The 19,512-nt window shown below is 43.5% G+C and overlaps 1 protein-coding gene across 1 annotated transcript in view; it reads left to right on the plus strand.

Moving 5' to 3' along the window:
* The window catches only part of myo7ab (myosin VIIAb), a gene marked incomplete at both ends in the record, with an annotated part of 45,412 nt that overhangs the window by 11,069 nt on the left and 14,831 nt on the right, over positions 1-19,512 (plus strand). The window contains 22 exons of the mRNA XM_079508025.1: positions 4-139; positions 1,806-1,912; positions 3,394-3,531; positions 4,054-4,212; positions 4,697-4,789; positions 5,753-5,847; positions 6,585-6,669; positions 7,086-7,304; positions 8,521-8,838; positions 9,618-9,821; positions 10,302-10,478; positions 10,915-11,004; positions 11,472-11,599; positions 12,283-12,409; positions 13,265-13,384; positions 14,142-14,315; positions 15,128-15,355; positions 15,618-15,788; positions 16,112-16,229; positions 17,292-17,418; positions 18,119-18,288; positions 18,967-19,154. Coding sequence (XP_079364151.1) covers positions 4-139; positions 1,806-1,912; positions 3,394-3,531; positions 4,054-4,212; positions 4,697-4,789; positions 5,753-5,847; positions 6,585-6,669; positions 7,086-7,304; positions 8,521-8,838; positions 9,618-9,821; positions 10,302-10,478; positions 10,915-11,004; positions 11,472-11,599; positions 12,283-12,409; positions 13,265-13,384; positions 14,142-14,315; positions 15,128-15,355; positions 15,618-15,788; positions 16,112-16,229; positions 17,292-17,418; positions 18,119-18,288; positions 18,967-19,154 — 3,372 coding nt within the window. The remainder of the gene's footprint in view (positions 1-3; positions 140-1,805; positions 1,913-3,393; positions 3,532-4,053; positions 4,213-4,696; positions 4,790-5,752; positions 5,848-6,584; positions 6,670-7,085; positions 7,305-8,520; positions 8,839-9,617; positions 9,822-10,301; positions 10,479-10,914; positions 11,005-11,471; positions 11,600-12,282; positions 12,410-13,264; positions 13,385-14,141; positions 14,316-15,127; positions 15,356-15,617; positions 15,789-16,111; positions 16,230-17,291; positions 17,419-18,118; positions 18,289-18,966; positions 19,155-19,512) is intronic.

A 19,512-nucleotide genomic window follows, 5' to 3' on the forward strand; every position in this document is an offset into this window, starting at 1 on the left:
CAGGGATCGGATGCCACCATGTTATACAAGCTCAACTCCCAGCACAAGCTCAACACCAACTACATCCCGCCGAAGCATAACTATGAGACCCAGTTTGGTATCCAGCACTTTGCTGGGGTGGTGCACTATGAGGCCAGAGGTACCATTTCCCTTCATAACTATGAGACCCAGTTTGGTATCCAGCACTTTGCTGGGGTGGTGCACTATGAGGCCAGAGGTACCATTTCATAACTATGAGACCCAGTTTGGTATCCAGCACTTTGCTGGGGTGGTGCACTATGAGGCCAGAGGTACCATTTCATAACTATGAGACCCAGTTTGGTATCCAGCACTTTGCTGGGGTGGTGCACTATGAGGCCAGAGGTACCATTTCATAACTATGAGACCCAGTTTGGTATCCAGCACTTTGCTGGGGTGGTGCACTATGAGGCCAGAGGTACCATTTCATAACTATGAGACCCAGTTTGGTATCCAGCACTTTGCTGGGGTGGTGCACTATGAGGCCAGAGGTACCATTTCATAACTATGAGACCCAGTTTGGTATCCAGCACTTTGCTGGGGTGGTGCACTATGAGGCCAGAGGTACCATTTCATAACTATGAGACCCAGTTTGGTATCCAGCACTTTGCTGGGGTGGTGCACTATGAGGCCAGAGGTACCATTTCATAACTATGAGACCCAGTTTGGTATCCAGCACTTTGCTGGGGTGGTGCACTATGAGGCCAGAGGTACCGTTTCATAACTATGAGACCCAGTTTGGTATCCAGCACTTTGCTGGGGTGGTGCACTATGAGGCCAGAGGTACCATTTCATAACTATGAGACCCAGTTTGGTATCCAGCACTTTGCTGGGGTGGTGCACTATGAGGCCAGAGGTACCATTTCATAACTATGAGACCCAGTTTGGTATCCAGCACTTTGCTGGGGTGGTGCACTATGAGGCCAGAGGTACCGTTTCATAACTATGAGACCCAGTTTGGTATCCAGCACTTTGCTGGGGTGGTGCACTATGAGGCCAGAGGTACCATTTCATAACTATGAGACCCAGTTTGGTATCCAGCACTTTGCTGGGGTGGTGCACTATGAGGCCAGAGGTACCATTTCCCTTTAGTATGTTGTTGCATTATAGCAGTGGTTCCCAAACCTTTTAGCCCGTGACCCAAAAGAGAAATTAGACGTTTTCCTGGGACCCAAACTAGTGAAAATAGCAGATCTAATTTCACTACATCTTAAATATTTGTTTTCTAATTTATGGACATTATTCAATTTGGTATTTATTCATGAAAATGTTTACTTTTTTTGGGAATGTCTTTTAGTCTCTAATCAATAAATGTACTGTACAGTACAATATGAAATACAAAATATAAATGAATAAACATCCATCACCTATTTGAATATATTAATGAATTATGAATACACAGTATGTCGTTTTTCAGGAATGGTTGTATGGATAATGTTTGGATAATGTCAAATGACGTAAGAACTATATTGAACAAAAAGTATGAAATAGCAACCACGGTCTAGGCTCCGCTGACCTGACCCAATTACAATGGAGACAAACTCCCCATTACAATTAGAACTGCAGACTCACTCCCAATCTTCCGCCGTAAATCTGAAGGCCCCCGACGACCCTGCATGCTTATGCAAAGCCTACTATGTAATTTAGATAGCATGTAAAGTTGTAGACCTGGATGCCAGGTCTACAACTGTAAATCGCTCTGTGGTGTCGGCTATATGCCTAAATTGTAAGACAAACAATTTTATAAGGTGATCAATCCTGTATGTCTGTTTCCCCTGTGTGTCCAGGCTTCCTGGAGAAGAACAGAGACAGTCTCCACACCGACATCATCCAGCTGGTGCATTCCTCAAAGAACAGGTTCATTAAACAGATCTTCCAGGCTGATGTTGCTATGGTGAGAACGAGTCTACTGGGAACTTCATGTTTTCACAGTTCACTATGAGATATATTCTTCCCCAGAGGGGCGAAGACTTATCTGTTTCAGTAGTGAAACTGAGAAAGATATAACGTTCAAAAGTAATGGTTATAAGTAAGTACCCTTGGGCTCCTGTTTCTGTAGCTTGAGGGGTACATCCCCTAGCCATGTGTACACCGACTGGCGGCTTTAACATCCCATTAGCTTCTATGACAGGGAAGCTAATCTCTGAACATGGGATCAGGTTTACTAACAGCGCTTCCCAATACTCTCACTCTCTTCTCTTCTTCTCATAATGCCTTCAGTTTCTGTGTGGCTATCAGCAGCCCAGCACCACTGCTTCCAAGGTAAACCAAGCTTATAGAAATGTAGCTCTGGTCCATAGCTCTAATGCGTTGCATTTAGAGCTATGTTACTCTCAACTTCTGCGGCTCGCATGAATGAAGACCAGCCTCTCCTCGCCTACTTTCCTTAGTGGACGCACTCTGAGCCCCCCACCACATGTATAAACTGTACTTTTTGGCCAAAAGGGGATTTTGTTTCCACCGGAAAAAAATACTTTTAGTTACTCCACTGCGCCTTCTACCGATATTGCCCAGAGAATTGCCTCATAGAGAATATTTTTCCTCCGGTGAAAGAAAATCCCTTTCTGCCCAAAAAGTACAGTTTATACGTGTGGTGGGGTGCTCAGAGTGCGTCCACTAAGGAAAGTAGGCTTTCTAATGACACGACCCACCTTTGTTTTGGTGAGTAGCAAAAACGTTCTTTTTATTTACGCTAAAGAGGAGAGGCTGGTCTGCATTCATGTGAGCGGCGGAAGTTGAGAGTAACATAGCTCTAAATGCAACGCATTAGAGCTATGGACCAGAGCTAATATAAATGTATGATCTAGCTGTGACTCTCCATCCCGTTGTGTTTGCTTTACTTCACTGTTTGCTTCATCTTAAACCCGTCCTGCACCTTTGTTCCTCAGCGCCGATTAGATATAGTTTGTACTAGCAGAATGGGACAGCAATTACTCGCAGGCTTTTATTGTAATCTTTTTGTGTTGACTTTATAAGTCGCATTGCTGTTGTGTTTTATTAACGGTAATAATTATATATTTAGCCTACTGTATTTGCTTATCTGTATCTTAACATCTGTAAAGTGAGAAGGACATTGTTTATCTTTAAGACTACAAAACTGCACATCTACTGTATAAGACAAAAGTATGACACCATGGTCAGAAAATGAAGTTGTGATGTTGTACGACATCCACGAGACAAGAAAACACCTTGAACCTTGTTGAGATGAAAACCTACCCCTGATGTCGGCTGTATGTACTGTATGTGCACGTGATGACATACAGTGTGTGTGTGTGTGTGTGTGCGTGTGTGCGTGTGTGTGTGTGTGTGTGTGTGTGTGTGTGTGTGTGTGTGTGTGTGTGTGTGTGTGTGTGTGTGTGTGTGTGTGTGTTTCAGGGTGTTGAGACTAGAAAGCGTTCCCCTACTCTGAGCAGCCAGTTCAAACGCTCCCTGGAGATGCTGATGAGAACGCTCAGTGTGTGTCAGCCGTTCTTCGTCCGCTGCATAAAACCAAACGAGTTCAAGAAACCCATGGTGAGTGCTGTGTGTGCGTGCGTGCGTGTGTGCGTGCGTGCGTGCGTGCGTGCGGTATGTGCGGTATGTGCGGAGAGTAGCTCTGTAGCTTATATTAGCCAAACACCATTATAGTGCGCTACAGCACACACAATATCCTTTACCACTTAAAATTAGAAATAGAATAACACTAAGCCAATGAAAATGAATTAGTTTAATGCACAGTGTTAAAAGTATGCATTTGTAAACTGTAACCCAGAGAGTGTACTGTACAAATGGAATTGTCAGAGTTAAATAACACTGAGGATTTGACTGTGCAATGCATCTGTGTTTGGCAAATGGAACCAACCAGTATTACTGTATGGGTGAAGAAGCAAGGGTCAAACTGGTGACCTTCCTGTGTGTGCGTGTGCGTGTGTGTGTGTGTGTGTGTGTGTGTGTGTGTGTGTGTGTGTGTGTGTGTGTGTGTGTGTGTGTGTGTGTGTGTGTGTGTGTGTGTGTGTGTGTGTGTGTGTGTCTCTCTCTCTCTCTCTCTCTCTCTAGTTGTTTGACAGGGAGCTGTGTGTGCGTCAGCTGCGTTACTCTGGCATGATGGAGACCATCAGGATACGGCGTGCAGGATATCCCATCCGCTACACGTTCGCCGAGTTTGTCGACCGCTACCGCGTCTTCGTGCCTGGTGTGGCGCCCGCCCACATACAGGCAAGCAACCTGATGATGCAACCATTCCAAATACATTCTCGGACAGTGGTTTTCAACCCTTTTCATATCAAGGCCCATTACTTACTCAGCATTTGAGCACCATTTCACCATCCTCTCAGACCCAACCCTTAGAATATGTTGTTGGTACCATAGGAGAGACAAGGCAAACGTTGATCACAATAACAATATTCTACATGCTCTAATTGTGTAGACTTCTTGTAAATTAAGTAATGCAGATGTTTAACAATAATATAACTCTTGAGAGCGTAAAATGAAACCAAATGGAACCGTAAGGGTCCATTTGGTTTCATTTTAGAGTTAAATATAGGACCATTTGGTTACCAACTCTCCATCATTTCGCTGAGGACCAGCTGGAACCCCCTCAAGGACCACTGGTGAAAACCACTGTTCTAGGAACATCATACATTGTACATTTTGGATCATTCTTGTTACTTGTTGTGTTTGATTTTTCTTCTTGTACCAGGAGGATCTTAGAGGTACTTGTCAGCAGATAGTCTTGGCCAGGCTGGGGAAACATGATGACTGGCAGATTGGCAAGACCAAGATTTTCCTCAAGGTTGGTTTTCTTGTTTTCATTTCGACATATGTTGGATATGCAAATGATATGTTGTTCCTAAACTAACATTTGTGTAATTGCACAGAGAAATGTAATTGGTCCTGTGTTGAACAATAATGACATTATTACATAGGCTGTAGTAGATTGATTGGCTATAGATTGTTGCATGGCAGCAGATTGACAGTGAATTGATCAATGTGAACACACCAAAGGCAAGGAAAGTGTATTTGTATATATATATGTCATACACTAAAGCAATTCAATCTGCTTTATATAAGGCATAAAAAAATAATTTAAAGAGAAATAAATACTTTTTCTACTCTGTTAAGGTGCACGCGTATGAGCACTTTTTTATGCAGTAAATTGCTTTTGTGTTTCCAAAACTATGTTGAGGTCCCAAGACCCTGCAGGTTTCCCACATAGGGTGACCAGATCCAAACTGTTCATTTGAAGGACAGAAGTATCACTTGTGTGGGACAAGTGGGGCGGGATGGGGTTAGCAACGTACAGTATTACTTAAGTTGCTATTAAATGGCTTGATGTCATATTCGACCATATAGGCCTATAATATTGCCTATCTTATTAAACCCATCTGGCGTCTCACGTTTTAAAATGCAAAGTTTGGTCATGAGTGGTATGGCAGACTTGGTACTAGCCTAGCCCTAGCTAGGGAATATTTCTCTTTCTTATTTTAACAGGCTTAAAAACACATCTTGCAGGAAAAGTGACAATGAGAGAGCTTTACAACAGAAAGCCAACTATTAGTGGATTAACTATTAGGGCATTTGATTCAAATGCCCTAATAGGTAGTCCCCTAATAGTTGAAAGGTGAAATACAGACTGAATCTACAAGTGATCTTGTGTGTGTTTGTAGACCTGGTGTTTCCGCTTTCCGGTGAGCAATGCCATCATGCGACAGAGTGTACATTGAGAGTGTTGACGTGTACGTGTACCTGTTGTCAGGATCACCATGACATGCAGCTGGAGATCGAGAGGGACAAGGCCATCACTGACAAGGTCATCCTCATCCAGAAAGCAGCACGAGGACTCAGGGACAGGTGAGGGACAGACAAACCAAACAAAAAGAGGTATACTGTGCTTCTCAGTGGTGTAAAGTAACTAAGTACATTCACAATTCACATAAGTACTGTACTTAAGTACAATTTTGACATATTTGTACTTTACTTGAGTATTTCCAATACTTACTTACTTCTACTCTACTACATCTCAGAGTCAAATATTGTACTTTTACTCCACTACATTTATTTGAGAACTTTAGTTACTAGTTACTTTGATTATTATTACAAAACATACATGGACCACTTCAGCCCAGTATATACATTTCGGCCATTTGAAAATAGCCAATGTACACAAGCTTACAATGCGTCGCGATGTAATGTATTGTGAGCTTGTAGATCTGCTCAGAAATTCAGTTGATTGCTCTTTGAATTTTGCGAAATTACGATCAGACAGTAGCACAACACTTACACTGTACTAATTACTAAGTACTTACTTAACTTAAATACTGTTACTCTATTTAAACCAGTGATTTGTTACACTACTCCGGAGTTACACTGTTTCGGAGTTGCCATATTTACTCTACATGTGCCAGCCTTTGTATTATAGTTGTATGCTATGGTTTATGTGTGTGTGTGTGTGTGTGTGTGTGTGTGTGTGTGTGTGTGTGTGTGTGTGCGCGTGCGTGCGTGCGTGCGTGCGTGCGTGCGTGCGTGCGTGCGTGCGTGCGTGCGTGCGTGCGTGCGTGCGTGCGTGCGTCTCACCTACTGCTGTCCAGGACGCACTACCTCCGACTAAAGAGGGCTGTGATACTCATTCAGAACACATGGAGGGGTTATCGATGCAGGAAGAACTACCACACCGTAAGTTTTTAGCTTCCTGGTCCGTTAAAAGTCCTCCACCGCAAACCTCGCCACATTGGTTTCATGTTACATTGGAAACATTATTAGTATACAGTGAAAACAATGGAGTTATGTCATGTTCGAAGAAAATACACTCTTCTTATTGGCTGGCGTCAGGAGGTGTCAGGTAGAAATTGTCATCTGTTGATGAAATCTACAGCTAATGTTTAGCATGTGAACCAATTGTCTATATCTTTCCTGTCTTCAAAAGTAGCAAAAGTAGCAAAAATGTTACATGCTCGAGCTTGTGGATCTGCTACTTTTGATGCTTTTGTGTGACACTGTAGTATGATCAAGTAGGGGATTCATTTATGAAATAACTGAATATGGAGATACAATAGGAGGTTTCCTCTCCCTCCTCTCCTCTCCTCTCTTAGATGCGGCTGGGCTTCTTGCGGCTCCAGGCCCTCGTCAGGTCGAGGAAGCTGTACAAGAGGTACCAGTTGGCCCGGCTGCGGGTCTCTCTCATCCAGGCCCGTTGCCGTGGTTTCCTCGTGCGCCAGATGTTCCGGCGACGTCTCCGCGCCGTGCTGTCCCTCCAGGCCTACACCCGAGGCATGATCGCCAGGCGCCAGTGCCAGAGGCTCAGGGCAGAGGTATAAACTCATTATAACACTCATTGTATTTTCGTCACTGTTACTTTTCATGCTCGAAATGCATCGCTTTGCACTTCGAGCATGCTACTCTTGATGCTTTTGTGTGACACTGTAGTATGCTCAAGTAGTACGTTCATTTATGAAAAAACACCAAAAGTTTAAATATGGAGATAATTTTCTATTGTTATAATGCAGTACACGTTGTCAGGGGGTACAATGTACTATAATCTTAATAAAGACCTGTACTGTACCTATGTCATTGCTTTTTCTTTTCACTCACCTGACCTTTCAAATCTTTACTTCTCCGCTGAAAAGTTCAGGCGAGAATATTTTATATTTTCAAAAACTCCATTGTTTTACTACATTTTTAAAACAAGTGCCAGAGCCTTACCATTGTCAGCATCATTCATACTTTTTAGTTTTTTGTGGCTTTCGTCTTTATTTTATTATAATTTTTATAGACGGATAGGTATACAGTATAGCTGACAGGAAATGGGGAGAGAGATGGGGGGGTGACATGCAGTAAAGGCTGTCGGGATCGGAGTCGAACCCGCAGCACACTGCCAGACTGGATTACCAGCCAAGTTGCCCAGACGGCTACGCCAGCCACCCGGGCCAGCATCACTCATACAGTAATTGCTATGAATGTGGGCATTGTACCTTTTGACACATAAGGGTCCGTTTTCTTTCAGCGCGAAATCAATACAGTGATTTCTTTCTTTCTTTTTTTATCGCACGATTTTGTAACCCATTTTCCACCCGGTGTCAATTGCCTAAGCTGTAAACCTGGGCGCGACTCTCCCTCTGCCAACATGGTGAGAGCCACGAACTGAGCTCATGCTTCCTTCAATGCAAGAGGATTGAGCAGGTTGCTTCTTTTCACCTGACAGGGGGGAGTTTCCCCGGGTAGGACGTAGCATGTGCAAGGAACACGTTATTCCAACCAGTTCCTTCCTTCCCCTCCATCAGCCACCCCAGCTGACCAGGAGGAGGCAGTATAGAGACCAGGATTGTTGTGAATTTTAATATACAGTATAGGCGCAAAGTAAAAACAGAATTGGGACAAAATGAAATATACCCGTCACAATCAGGTTCATGACCCTGACTCCTATCTCTCTCTTTCTCTCTCTCTATCTAACTCCCATCACACCTCCGTGACTCCTTGCATTTCTCTCCGCCCTGCCTGCTGCACCCGTCCGTCCCCAACAAACAACAGCGTCAACGGCGCGTGGAGGCGGAGCTGGAGCGCCAGAAAGAGGAGGAGCAGCTGAGGAACCAGATGACGGCGCGGCGGGCCAAGGCCGAGGCTGAGCGGAAGCACCAGGAGCGCCTGGTGCAGCTGGCCCTGCAGCGGGAGGAGAGGGAGAGGGAGGAGAGGCAGGAGACACAGAGGAAGAGGGAGCTGCTGGAGCAGATGGAGCTCGAGAAGGAGCAGCCCGTGAACCACTCGGACATGGTGGACCGCATGTTCGGCTTCCTGGGGACCGCGGGGCCTCTGCCCAACCAGGAGGGACAAGCCCCCGCCGGGTTTGAGGTGAGGGACTGTCTGGGGGAGGTGGGGGAGCCGCACGTAATTCCGACGGAGCATTAGTCCGACATGCAGGACGCATATCGTACACCGTGCTTGCGGTTATGGTTAGGTTAGGGTTTGAGGTAGGTTGGCGTTTGTCGGACCAATGACTAGTCTGTACTAAGTACTGGTGGTGCCCCCTTTTGCTTTAAACATTTAACCCATTCTACAAATGCCTATAAATCAGTAGTTCTCAAACGTGTTTAGTGCCAAGGACCCCCAAATTGATATATCTCTGCTGTCGGAAAGAAACCACCTAACTCCAAAATGTTCATTTTTCAAAAAATGTGTATTTATTTATTTTGTATTTTTTCAGGAAATGAGGAAGACCTTATATTTTGAAAACAGAGCAATACTGCCTCATCAAAGTTGGTGTTTACTGTGTTTGGTGTTTGTGAATTACTTGCATGAGAGGGGGAGAGGTGGTGGAGTTGGCTGTTATAGCAGACAGTAGTGGAGTTAAGAGGTTTTTTCCGAAGCGCTTTTTTAATACCTTTCACACAACACGTATAGCACTGATTTATGAAAATATAATCAAAAACTTCAAAAATTGAGTTAGGTGGTTTCCTCCCGACAGCATGTATTTGGCCCATCTGAAAATTGTTCAACCAATTAAGATGTCATTTAAATTTTAAATGACATCTTGAGTTTTGAACAAAATAATGATACAATTTGAACTGAGCATTATTTTGAAGATTCTTTCTTATTATTGGACTGTCTGACCATATTTTGTGGCCAATCAGGACCTGGAGATCGCACGTGAGGAGACGGAGGCGGAAGTGGCGAACGAGGCTCGGCCTTTGCCTGAGGAGGAAGACGAGGATCTCTCAGAGTACACCTTCTCCAAGTTTGCTGCCACCTACTTCCAGGGCGTGTCCACGTGCACCTACATTAGAAGACCCCTGAAACAGCCCCTGCTCTTCCACGAAGACGAGGGAGACCAGCTTGTGAGTTTGAGTTCGAACCTTAGTCTGAAACCTTCCTTATCCAGAGCCTCCAACAGTAGACACGGATGTAAAATCACAGCGATATCTATTGGAGGCATCGTAACTCATTAACGCCTGAGGCCGATTCCACTTGTTTTTGTCAAACCTATGTTATTGCTATATCAGTGGTTCATGTCAAAGTTTCATGTATTTGGACCCCCATCTGAAAATAGTCCAGGGAGGGACCCCCAGAAGCAAAGATCTGAGTAAAAGAAATTCAAAAATATATAGGCCTATACTGTATATTCAAATTTCAAAGATCTGTATACATTTTCAAGATAAAAAAGCAGATCTACAAGCTTGTAAATCTGCTATTTTTGAATAACCAAGGTATAAAATAATGATCAAAGTGACACAGATGTTTTCCAGGTCAAAATGGGATTCATGAAAGGGTTTTCAGATTCATCCTCTACATTCCTGCACCTCTCCCCCAACCTCCAGGCGGCATTAGCCGTGTGGATCACAGTGCTGAGGTTCATGGGTGACCTTCCAGAGCCCAAGTATGAGGTGGCCATCAATGACGGCAGCGAGAAGATCCCCGTCATGACCAAGATCTACGAAACTCTGGGCAAGAGGACCTACAAGAGAGAGCTGCAAGAGCTGCAGGTCGACGCAGAGGTGAGAGACGAGGGAGAGGAGCTCAGCTAAGGGAAAGGGAGTGAATGTATTTCTAGAGCAGTGGTTCTCAACCTGTGTAGATGACAGTTAAGTAACCATTTAAGGACTTTTAAGACATTTTTAATACCTAAAAACGAATTTAAGAAAAAAGAGCATTCAGTGCACCAAAATAATCAACAAGCTATACTAAAACATTGGCCAAATTGTTTAGTCAAACTAAATTGAATGCCTCAACTCCTACATTCCAAGTGCTTATCGGGAAAAATTAAAAAATTCAAAATTCAAATATGATTATTTTGGGTGGTCACGCCCAGGAATAGGTTGAGAAGCGGGCACAGCTGGTTGAAAGAGTTGTAAGTTGTTCTCTATGTGTTTGTCTCGCTTCAAATTGGGACGATGACACTGTCACTGTGATTGTATCTGTCTTAAGTTACAGAACACCTCCACAGACAACCAGAAGAGGAACAGTGTCAGACACAAGTTGGTGTCCCTCACCCTCAAGAGGAAGTCCAAGATCGCGGAGGAGGTGAGACTTGCACGGGAGTCCTCTCAAACTCTCTTCACCGTCTTAAAATCTTCTTCCGTACAATGATTAGACATTCACATCTTGCTGAGCATTTCAGTGGTACTAGTATTTCCAATTTTCAGTACTTTTACTTCTACTCCACTACATCTTCAGAGGCAAACATAATACATTACCCAAAAAAGTGCATACTTTGGCCTCACTCAGACCTTTAAAACATTGATGCATGCTTGTTGTATGAATGTTGTGAGTGTCATGGCCGCCCCAATGCATTTCCAATGGAAGTCACATGGTTTGTAGTCCACATTTTGGACTACAAGCCCCTCCCCCTCATACAACACAAATGTGTCAAACCATGTGACTCCCATTGGAAATGCATTGGGGCAAGCTGTGTCACACCCTTTGTATACAACAAGCATACAGCAATCTGTTGCGACCGTGTGAGTGAGGCCTTTCTCCACCATGCTTAGGTCACTAGACGGCTGACAGAGGTGGACTACGGTCTTCAGGGGAACAGCATGCTGGAGGACCGGCCCACCTCCAACCTGGAGAAGCTCCATTTCATCATCGGCAACGGCATCCTAAGACCTGCCCTCAGGTGATCTATGCCCGAGCCCCGTACCGAGGCAGTGTTGATTTCCTACACCAAAACAGGGGTTCTCAACCTGGGGGTCGCAACCCCTTGGGGCGCCAAATTATTATTATTTATTTATTATTATTATTTGAAACTGAATGGCTGGAAATGGAAATTAAGAGTTTACATAGTATGCGTAGTGCATGCATACACGTTCCTTAATGATTATATCTGGTTTCAGTATTTATTTATGATGTATTTTCTCTATTATTAAGGTTATTGTAGCGGCCAATTTGTATTGGCCGCTACATGAAACTTGCCTCCTCCAAACAGTAAAACACTGAGGGCAACTTGTCCACAACTTGTCTGTTCACAATAATGGGTCAATATCACAATATTGGGAGGACAATACAATAATAAAAAAATCACACCCGTGTGAACTGAGTGGTGTAAGGTCTTATATAGACTGATCAGCTGTGGTCTGACGTAATGTCTGACGTAATGAAATCACACCCGGATGAACTGGGTGACCGTAGCAACCATGCTCATTTTTTGAGCACAGACAGACAGACAGACAGACAAACAAAGCCAGTCGTAGGAGTGGTTTACACCACTCAAAAAATAGGAAGTATCACGATATCGATATATTGGCACACCCCTAATTTATAACTGTTGCCTGCTGCATGTGATCTGTCTGTTTTTCACAGGGATGAGATCTACTGCCAGATCTGTAAGCAGCTCACTCAGAATCCATCCAAGAGCAGCCATGCCCGTGGCTGGATCCTGCTCTCCCTCTGTGTGGGCTGCTTTGCACCCTCTGAAAAGTTTGTCAAGGTGAGTAGCCATAAACTCAGATAATGATTATTTAGAATGTTTGTCTCCAAGGAAGATGCCTTAGTTGGTTGACATCTCTCTCTCTCTCTCTCTCTCTCTCTGCTCTCCTTTAACCCCTATATTTCATTAATTCATGGGATCCCTCAGGGGACTACCCCCCCGCCCCCCCACACACACACACCAAATATCCAACAAAATAGCTGATCTACAAGCTCACTCACGATACCTATTGCATTTCATCAGCTTGATGTAACGTTTGAGGCTCATTGTTGTAAAAGTTAAACGTTAAGGCCTATTTATTCATAGTCCAGTTTTCGATGAAGAAAACTACAAGTGAGTCACCGCTCACACAACACACCGTGGAATAGCCCTTCAATGGCAGTGTTGGAAAGTAACTAAGTACATTTACTTAAGTACTGTACTTTTACTCCACTACAATTATTTGACAACTTAATTACTAGTTAGTAGTTACTTTGTAGATTTTGATTATTATTAGAAAACATACATTAACCACTTCAGCACTATACACATTTCGGCCATTTGAAAATAGCCACCATCGCGACGCATTGTGAGCTTGTAGATCTGCTATTTTCAAAAGATTTGTATTCATTTGAAAACATGAAACGGGACATTCTGCATTGGGAGTACATTTTACTTTTGGTACTTTAAGTACATTTTTGATGCAGATACTTTTGCAACTTTTACTTGAGTACATTTTGAATACGGGACCTCTACTTGTAACGGAGTACGTCTACATTGCAGTATTGACACTTTTACTTAAGTAAAGCATTTGAGTACTTTTTCCACCACTGTTCAATGGTTGTCAACTTGTTTGGTGTGTGTGTCTCCATGCAGTATTTGCGGACCTTCATGCACAGTGGCCCTCCGGGCTACGCTCCGTACTGTGAGGAGAGGCTGAGGAGGACGTTCGTCAACCGCACCAGGACCCAGCCTCCGTCCTGGCTGGAGCTGCAGGTACTGTACATCAGTGTTGCCTAAAAAAGGACCCCCAAATTTACACTAATTAGCCTGCAGACCCCCATTTGAAGAGATATGCCAGGGACCCCCATACGAGAAGATTTTTACGGTTCTAGCAGTGATTCTCAACCCGTTTAATTTCAAGGGCCCCCAGTTTGACATGCATATTAGTCTACAGACCCCCATGTAATGGCATTTCTATCTCTGGGACCCCATATTGTGAAATCAATGTTAATTAGAGTGTATGCTCGTGTAGGACCTACGTGTACACTCTGAGTTACAGGCCCATAAGGGTCCATTTGGTTCCAAACTATCATTTAGCTGGGGACCTCCTGGAACTCCCTCAAGGACCCCTGGGGGTCCCTGGACCCCACTTTGGGAACCACTGCTGTACATAACACACCAGTGGTGGAAAGTATACTAAGTACATTTACTTAAGTACTGTACTTAAGTTTACAGTTTTGAGGTATTTGTACTTTACTTGAGCATTTCCAATATCCAATACATTACTTCTACTCCACTACATCTCAGATGCAAATATTGTACTTTTGCTCCACTACATTTATTTGACAGTTTTAGTTACTAGCTACTTTGTAGATTTGGATTATTATTACGAAACATATACATTAGACACTTCAGCCCTATTAGGCCTATACATTTTGGCCGTATGAAAATTGCCGATCTACAAGCTCACAATGCGTTGCGATGCGACGCATCCTCCACAGATACTTTATGATGTGTTTTTCTTTGCCAGGCTACTAAGTCTAAGAAGCCCATCATGTTACCTGTGACGTTTATGGACGGCACCACCAAGACGCTGCTGACAGACTCTGCCACCACAGCCAGTGAACTGTGCAATGCTCTGGCAGACAAGATCAGCCTCCGTGACCGCTTTGGATTCTCTCTATACATCGCCCTGTTTGACAAGGTATGAAGCCTGATTTACACACTCATGTTGCCAGTGGTGTAAAGCAGTGGTTCCCAAACTAGTTCATGTCAAGGATCCCCACATTGACAGTAATGAGCCTGCGGACCCCCAGGTCCGTGAGGGGGTTCCAGGGGGTCCCCAGATAAATGATGGATAGGAACCAAATAGGCCCTTATGTGGTGGCCTCATTTCCAGCCTTACTCATCTGCAAAAAGAAAAGCCTGGTCACAACCTAAGGCAGAGAGTGTATCGGCGGAAGTGTCGGGCCGGAACATCCGTCAGATGGATACAATATGATTTGAATAATCACAACACTTGTTTCATTCATGGAGAATGTAAACAGATTTGTAGTTACTAGTGTCGCAACATAATTTCCTTGAGCGGTATTCTTCCGCCAAAATAACCAACCAAACCAACCAAAAAATTTAAAAAATGATACGCTCTACAGCGTGTAGGTCTTGCCCAGCTTGCTAATGTGGTTATAATCAAGTGTACAAATGGGGCATTGGTGGTTGCATTTATACACTCTCAGTGTTATGGTGGTCCTAATGCATGGGGTTCTCAAAGATGGCCCTATATATATCAGCTATTTTCAAAACATCTTGACATTCTTTGAAAATGTCTGAATAAATGATGCTTGAAAATGAAAAACGCCACAAATCTAGCATGGGGGATTTTGGCACAAAACATTTTCAGATGGGGGCCCGTGGCCAAATATACATTAATTTAGGGGTCCTTGACATGAAACGGTTTGAGAACCACTGAAGTAGGGCATAGAGAAAATGGACAACACCTCTGCCCTGTGCCACTAGGTGTCGTCTCTGGGCAGCGGCACTGACCACGTGATGGATGCCGTGTCCCAGTGCGAGCAGTACGCCAAGGAGCAGGGCGCCCAGGAGAGGAACGCCCCCTGGAGGCTGTTCTTCAGGAAGGAGATCTTCACGCCGTGGCACTGCCCCGCCGAGGATGCCGTGGCCACCAACCTCGTCTACCAGCAGGTCGTCCGAGGGGTCAAGTTTGGAGAGTACCGCTGTGAACGGGTAAGCAATGAACATCCATGGTGTTGGTTGGTGGAAGAGGGCGGAGGAGGAGGAGTGGGTGTTTTTTGCCTGGCAGAGATTTCCCGCTGAGCGTCAAAAATAACAAAAACTTGAATTGGAAATACATTTTAGTAAACTTAAAACAAACAAAACAACAACAACAACGGCAAAAGATGCTTAAATAAATGAAAAAAATAAAGAAAATGATAACTGGTTTTCGAACCATGGTTACTGAAGTAACCTCCAGTTGTGTGTTTCTCAGGAGGAGGACCTTTCCGAGTTGGCCTCTCAGCAGTACTACGTGGACTATGGTTGTGAGATGCTGCAGGCGCGCCTGCTCACTCTCATCCCCTCCTACATCCCAGACAGAGAGATCACCTCGGCCAGGCCTGCTGAGAAGTGGGCCCAGCTCATCGTCAACACCCACAAAAAGGTATGTCTGTCGTATTTGTTTGTATAGCAAATAGAAATAAATTATTTAAGACAAAAAACTGCTTTGCTTTGGAGCAAATGGGTTCTCAACCTGGGGTCTAGGGGACCCCCAGGGGCCCTTGAAGGGGTTGCAGGGGGGGGGGGTTACAGGATTTTACCGTTTAGCTTTGCTACAGCATGTCTGGGTAAAACACGTTTGCAAGCATGTTAACAAAATAAGCAATAGATCAGCATGTCATTTGCTCCTTTTATGTATTTGTAGTAGGCCTATAGAGTATACTTTCATTGTGTACTGTAGCTGTAACATTTTCTCCAATGAATCAGGGAGTGTACACCAAGAAGAGGTTGGACAGACAGAAGGTGAAGGAGGACATTGTGGACTTTGCTCGTTTCAAGTGGCCTTTACTCTTCTCACGTTTCTACGAAGCCTTCAAATTCTCAGGTGAGTCAAACTGAGGTGCTTAGTTGGTAGGCTGTTATGAATGAATGAATAGTTTATTTTGGTCTTAAATCATGTACAGTGATATTATACATGCCAAACTTTACAAACAATACTTGGACCGAAAAGGTGTAGACTGAAGCACGGTGCATCACAAGTGAGACTTCAAGGCAGCAGCACATCACTCTTCCATGGGCTATAGACCGTAAGGATATGAAGCAATATAGAACTGGGCATAACGGGCAACGGATATGGGATCTCTTAAAGGCAATGGCACGTGGACTGGTGATTGGTTTAATTATTGTAACGTCCAAACCACACCTATGCATATATAACGGGTAACGGAGTTGTTTTAGGGATTTAGACAGGTAACCAAAATACCAACTTTAGTGGGGGAACACCCCTTCCCCACTGATAAATCCCCAAACAGTGTATTTAGAAAGATCGAACGAAATGGAGCCCATAGTGCCTATACTCTTATAATTTTCTTTCATTAAATGAAAGAAAAATATGGGAACAGTTGTTGTAAGTATGCAGCTTCGAAGCAATTTCTGTTGTGTTTTCAAGGCCAATAAAACAGTTTTCTGAGCTACTATATCTTAGAATGTTAGCATATTATATTTAATAAAGAGCAAGTTGCTTCATAATATTCAGATCTATTTATTATTCTTATGGCTCTCTTCTGTAATATAACAAGAAACCCTGTATACCACTTTTCTGGATCTGGGCCCACATGTACGTGGCCCACCCATCTGACCACTAAAGGGGTATCGGCCGTGTTAAATGGTCAAATGTTTTTTTTTTTTAAAGATTTGTTTTTGGCTTTTTGCCTTTATTGATAGTTATTATTTCAATGTTATATTATCAATACAATCGTAGTGTTTTGCCAATTATTTGACAACACCGTCGCGTCCCACCAGGTTGGGAATTGTTACTGTATATTGACCGTGTTCCCCCAACCAGGGGTGGTCAGTCAAATCATCGTTTATTGTTCAACTGCTCTCTTTTTGCTGTTGCTGATGAATGGATGCTGTGTTGTGACTGTCTGTGCCACGTACTGTACAGGTCCCAGTCTGCCCAAGAACGACGTGATAGTGGCAGTGAACTGGACCGGCGTTTACTTTGTGGACGAACAGGAGCAGGTTCTTCTGGAACTCTCTTTCCCAGAACTCACTGCTGTGTCCAGCAGCAGGTACAGTATACAATGTTCCACATAATCATCACTGAAGAAAATACAATATATAGTATATGACATAAAATAAATACATGCAATAGGTATGTAACCATTCACTCAACTCGCGATACGATAAAGACATTTATTTTCTAGACTAAAAATAAATCATTTTTCGTATTATTTTTCTTACACAAATCCAGTATCTTCTCGCTTCTTCTGTATGCGCGTGACATCATCACCGTACCCGGACGTTATGTGGGAACGCCTAATGAGTGGCAAAAACTACTTTCTGGCCTTATACATCCATATACATCCAAACAGAAAAGGTCTATCTGATTGCATTAAACGAAGTTAAACGACATTAAACTCTCTTTGGCACTCACTTTATGCATGCACATACAGTACCCTCTATACAGATGCACATACAGTACCCTCTATAAAAAAATCCTGTATTTTCTTTTTTCTTTACACGCCGTCTGCCGTTTTATCACAGTCGCTCTGGATTAAGAGTGTCTGCTAAATTGTAAATTGTATCACGATTCAAATTGCGATTTAACCGCGATCGATTTTAATCGATTGACGATATATCGTTACATGTCTACATGCAAACACTATAGATACCGTAGCTAAACGTGTATGCATGCTGTGTGGTATAGAAACAGGTGGCAGGTATTGGATGATTAAATTACATCTTGTAAAACCATTACTGTCCTTCTAGAGGGGGTAAACTCCAGGGCCAGAGTTTTACCCTGGCCACCGTGAAGGGAGACGAATACACCTTCACCTCCAACAACGCAGAGGACATCCGGGACCTTGTGGTGGCATTCCTAGAGGGTCTGAGGAAGAGGTCAAAGTACGTGGTGGCTCTGACAGACTGCCCCAACCCTGGTGAGATTCGCGGATCATTTCATTGAACAAAAACAAGGGCAACCTTTGTGAGTTAGCTGCCATCCAAAGGTTAAATATAATTTGAAGAGCTGGGCCAACCCTGGTACACTGTGATGTAAGATTTAAATCAGCAGGTTGGCCTAGTGCTTTGTTTGCACCTGACTCTATCCAGAGAACAGAAAGAATATTCACCATTCACCATTGCTACCCCAATCGATTAGTTTTTTTGAAAGCCTGTCCAGTAAATAAAAATCACACCCGTATGAAGTGAGGGGCGCATACATCATCTCATGAACAAGTTAACAACTGAATTTATGTGATTGGTTAGACGATTTCCTTGTCTACATATGATATATATATTTACCTGTAGAGATACAGATATGGGATTATGGTAACGGGACCAATCTCCTAGCCCGGTAATAACCACCCAAATTAAAATGTAATTGTTGATTAATATTATGCCGTACCTGTAGAAGTCAATCTGTACTTAAAAATGACTTTTTGGGACAAGGGGGTACTTGGGAATTTCACTAAATAATTAAATTGAATTTAGCGACTGGGTGGTTTACCAGACTACCCATAATGGTTACTGTATACACAATATATAATTTCAGCGAAGGTAAAAACTGTCCTTGAAGCACAATATTTTTATGGCACATATTTGTCATCTGTTACCAGATTCAGAATCCACGTTCCTCAGCTTCTCCAAGGGTGATCTGATTATTCTGGATGAACACACTGGGGAGCATGTGATGAACTCAGGCTGGGCTCACGGCCTCAATGACAGGACCAAGCAGAGAGGGGACTTCCCTGCTGACTGTGTCTATGTGCTGCCAAGCATCACTAGGCCGCAGTATGACATAGTGGTGAGTGTATGAGCTCTGGATTGAAAACGTTAAATCCAAGGTGTATACAGAAAACGACCAAACCCCAACCCTGAACGAGGGCAATCTAGAGGTGTACAGTGCATAGTTAAACTGAATGCAGGATGACCACCATGGCCACGTTTCTTTTTTCTTTTTTCTTTTAAAACTTTTTACAAGACACCAGAAGGTTTAAAGTCGGTGGTTTCAACTTCCTGGATGCTTGACTGTTGCCTCCAATGATTCCTTTTATCTCGCTGAGCTGAGCGATCAAACTGCCTCTATATCTCTCTCATGACAGCTTCACCGTGTGCCTTCAAGGGGCCTGATCGACATGTTGACCACTTATTTCAAGCCACAC

Source organism: Electrona antarctica (assembly GCF_951216825.1).
Source record: "Electrona antarctica genome assembly, chromosome: 8".
Taxonomy (NCBI): domain Eukaryota; kingdom Metazoa; phylum Chordata; class Actinopteri; order Myctophiformes; family Myctophidae; genus Electrona; species Electrona antarctica.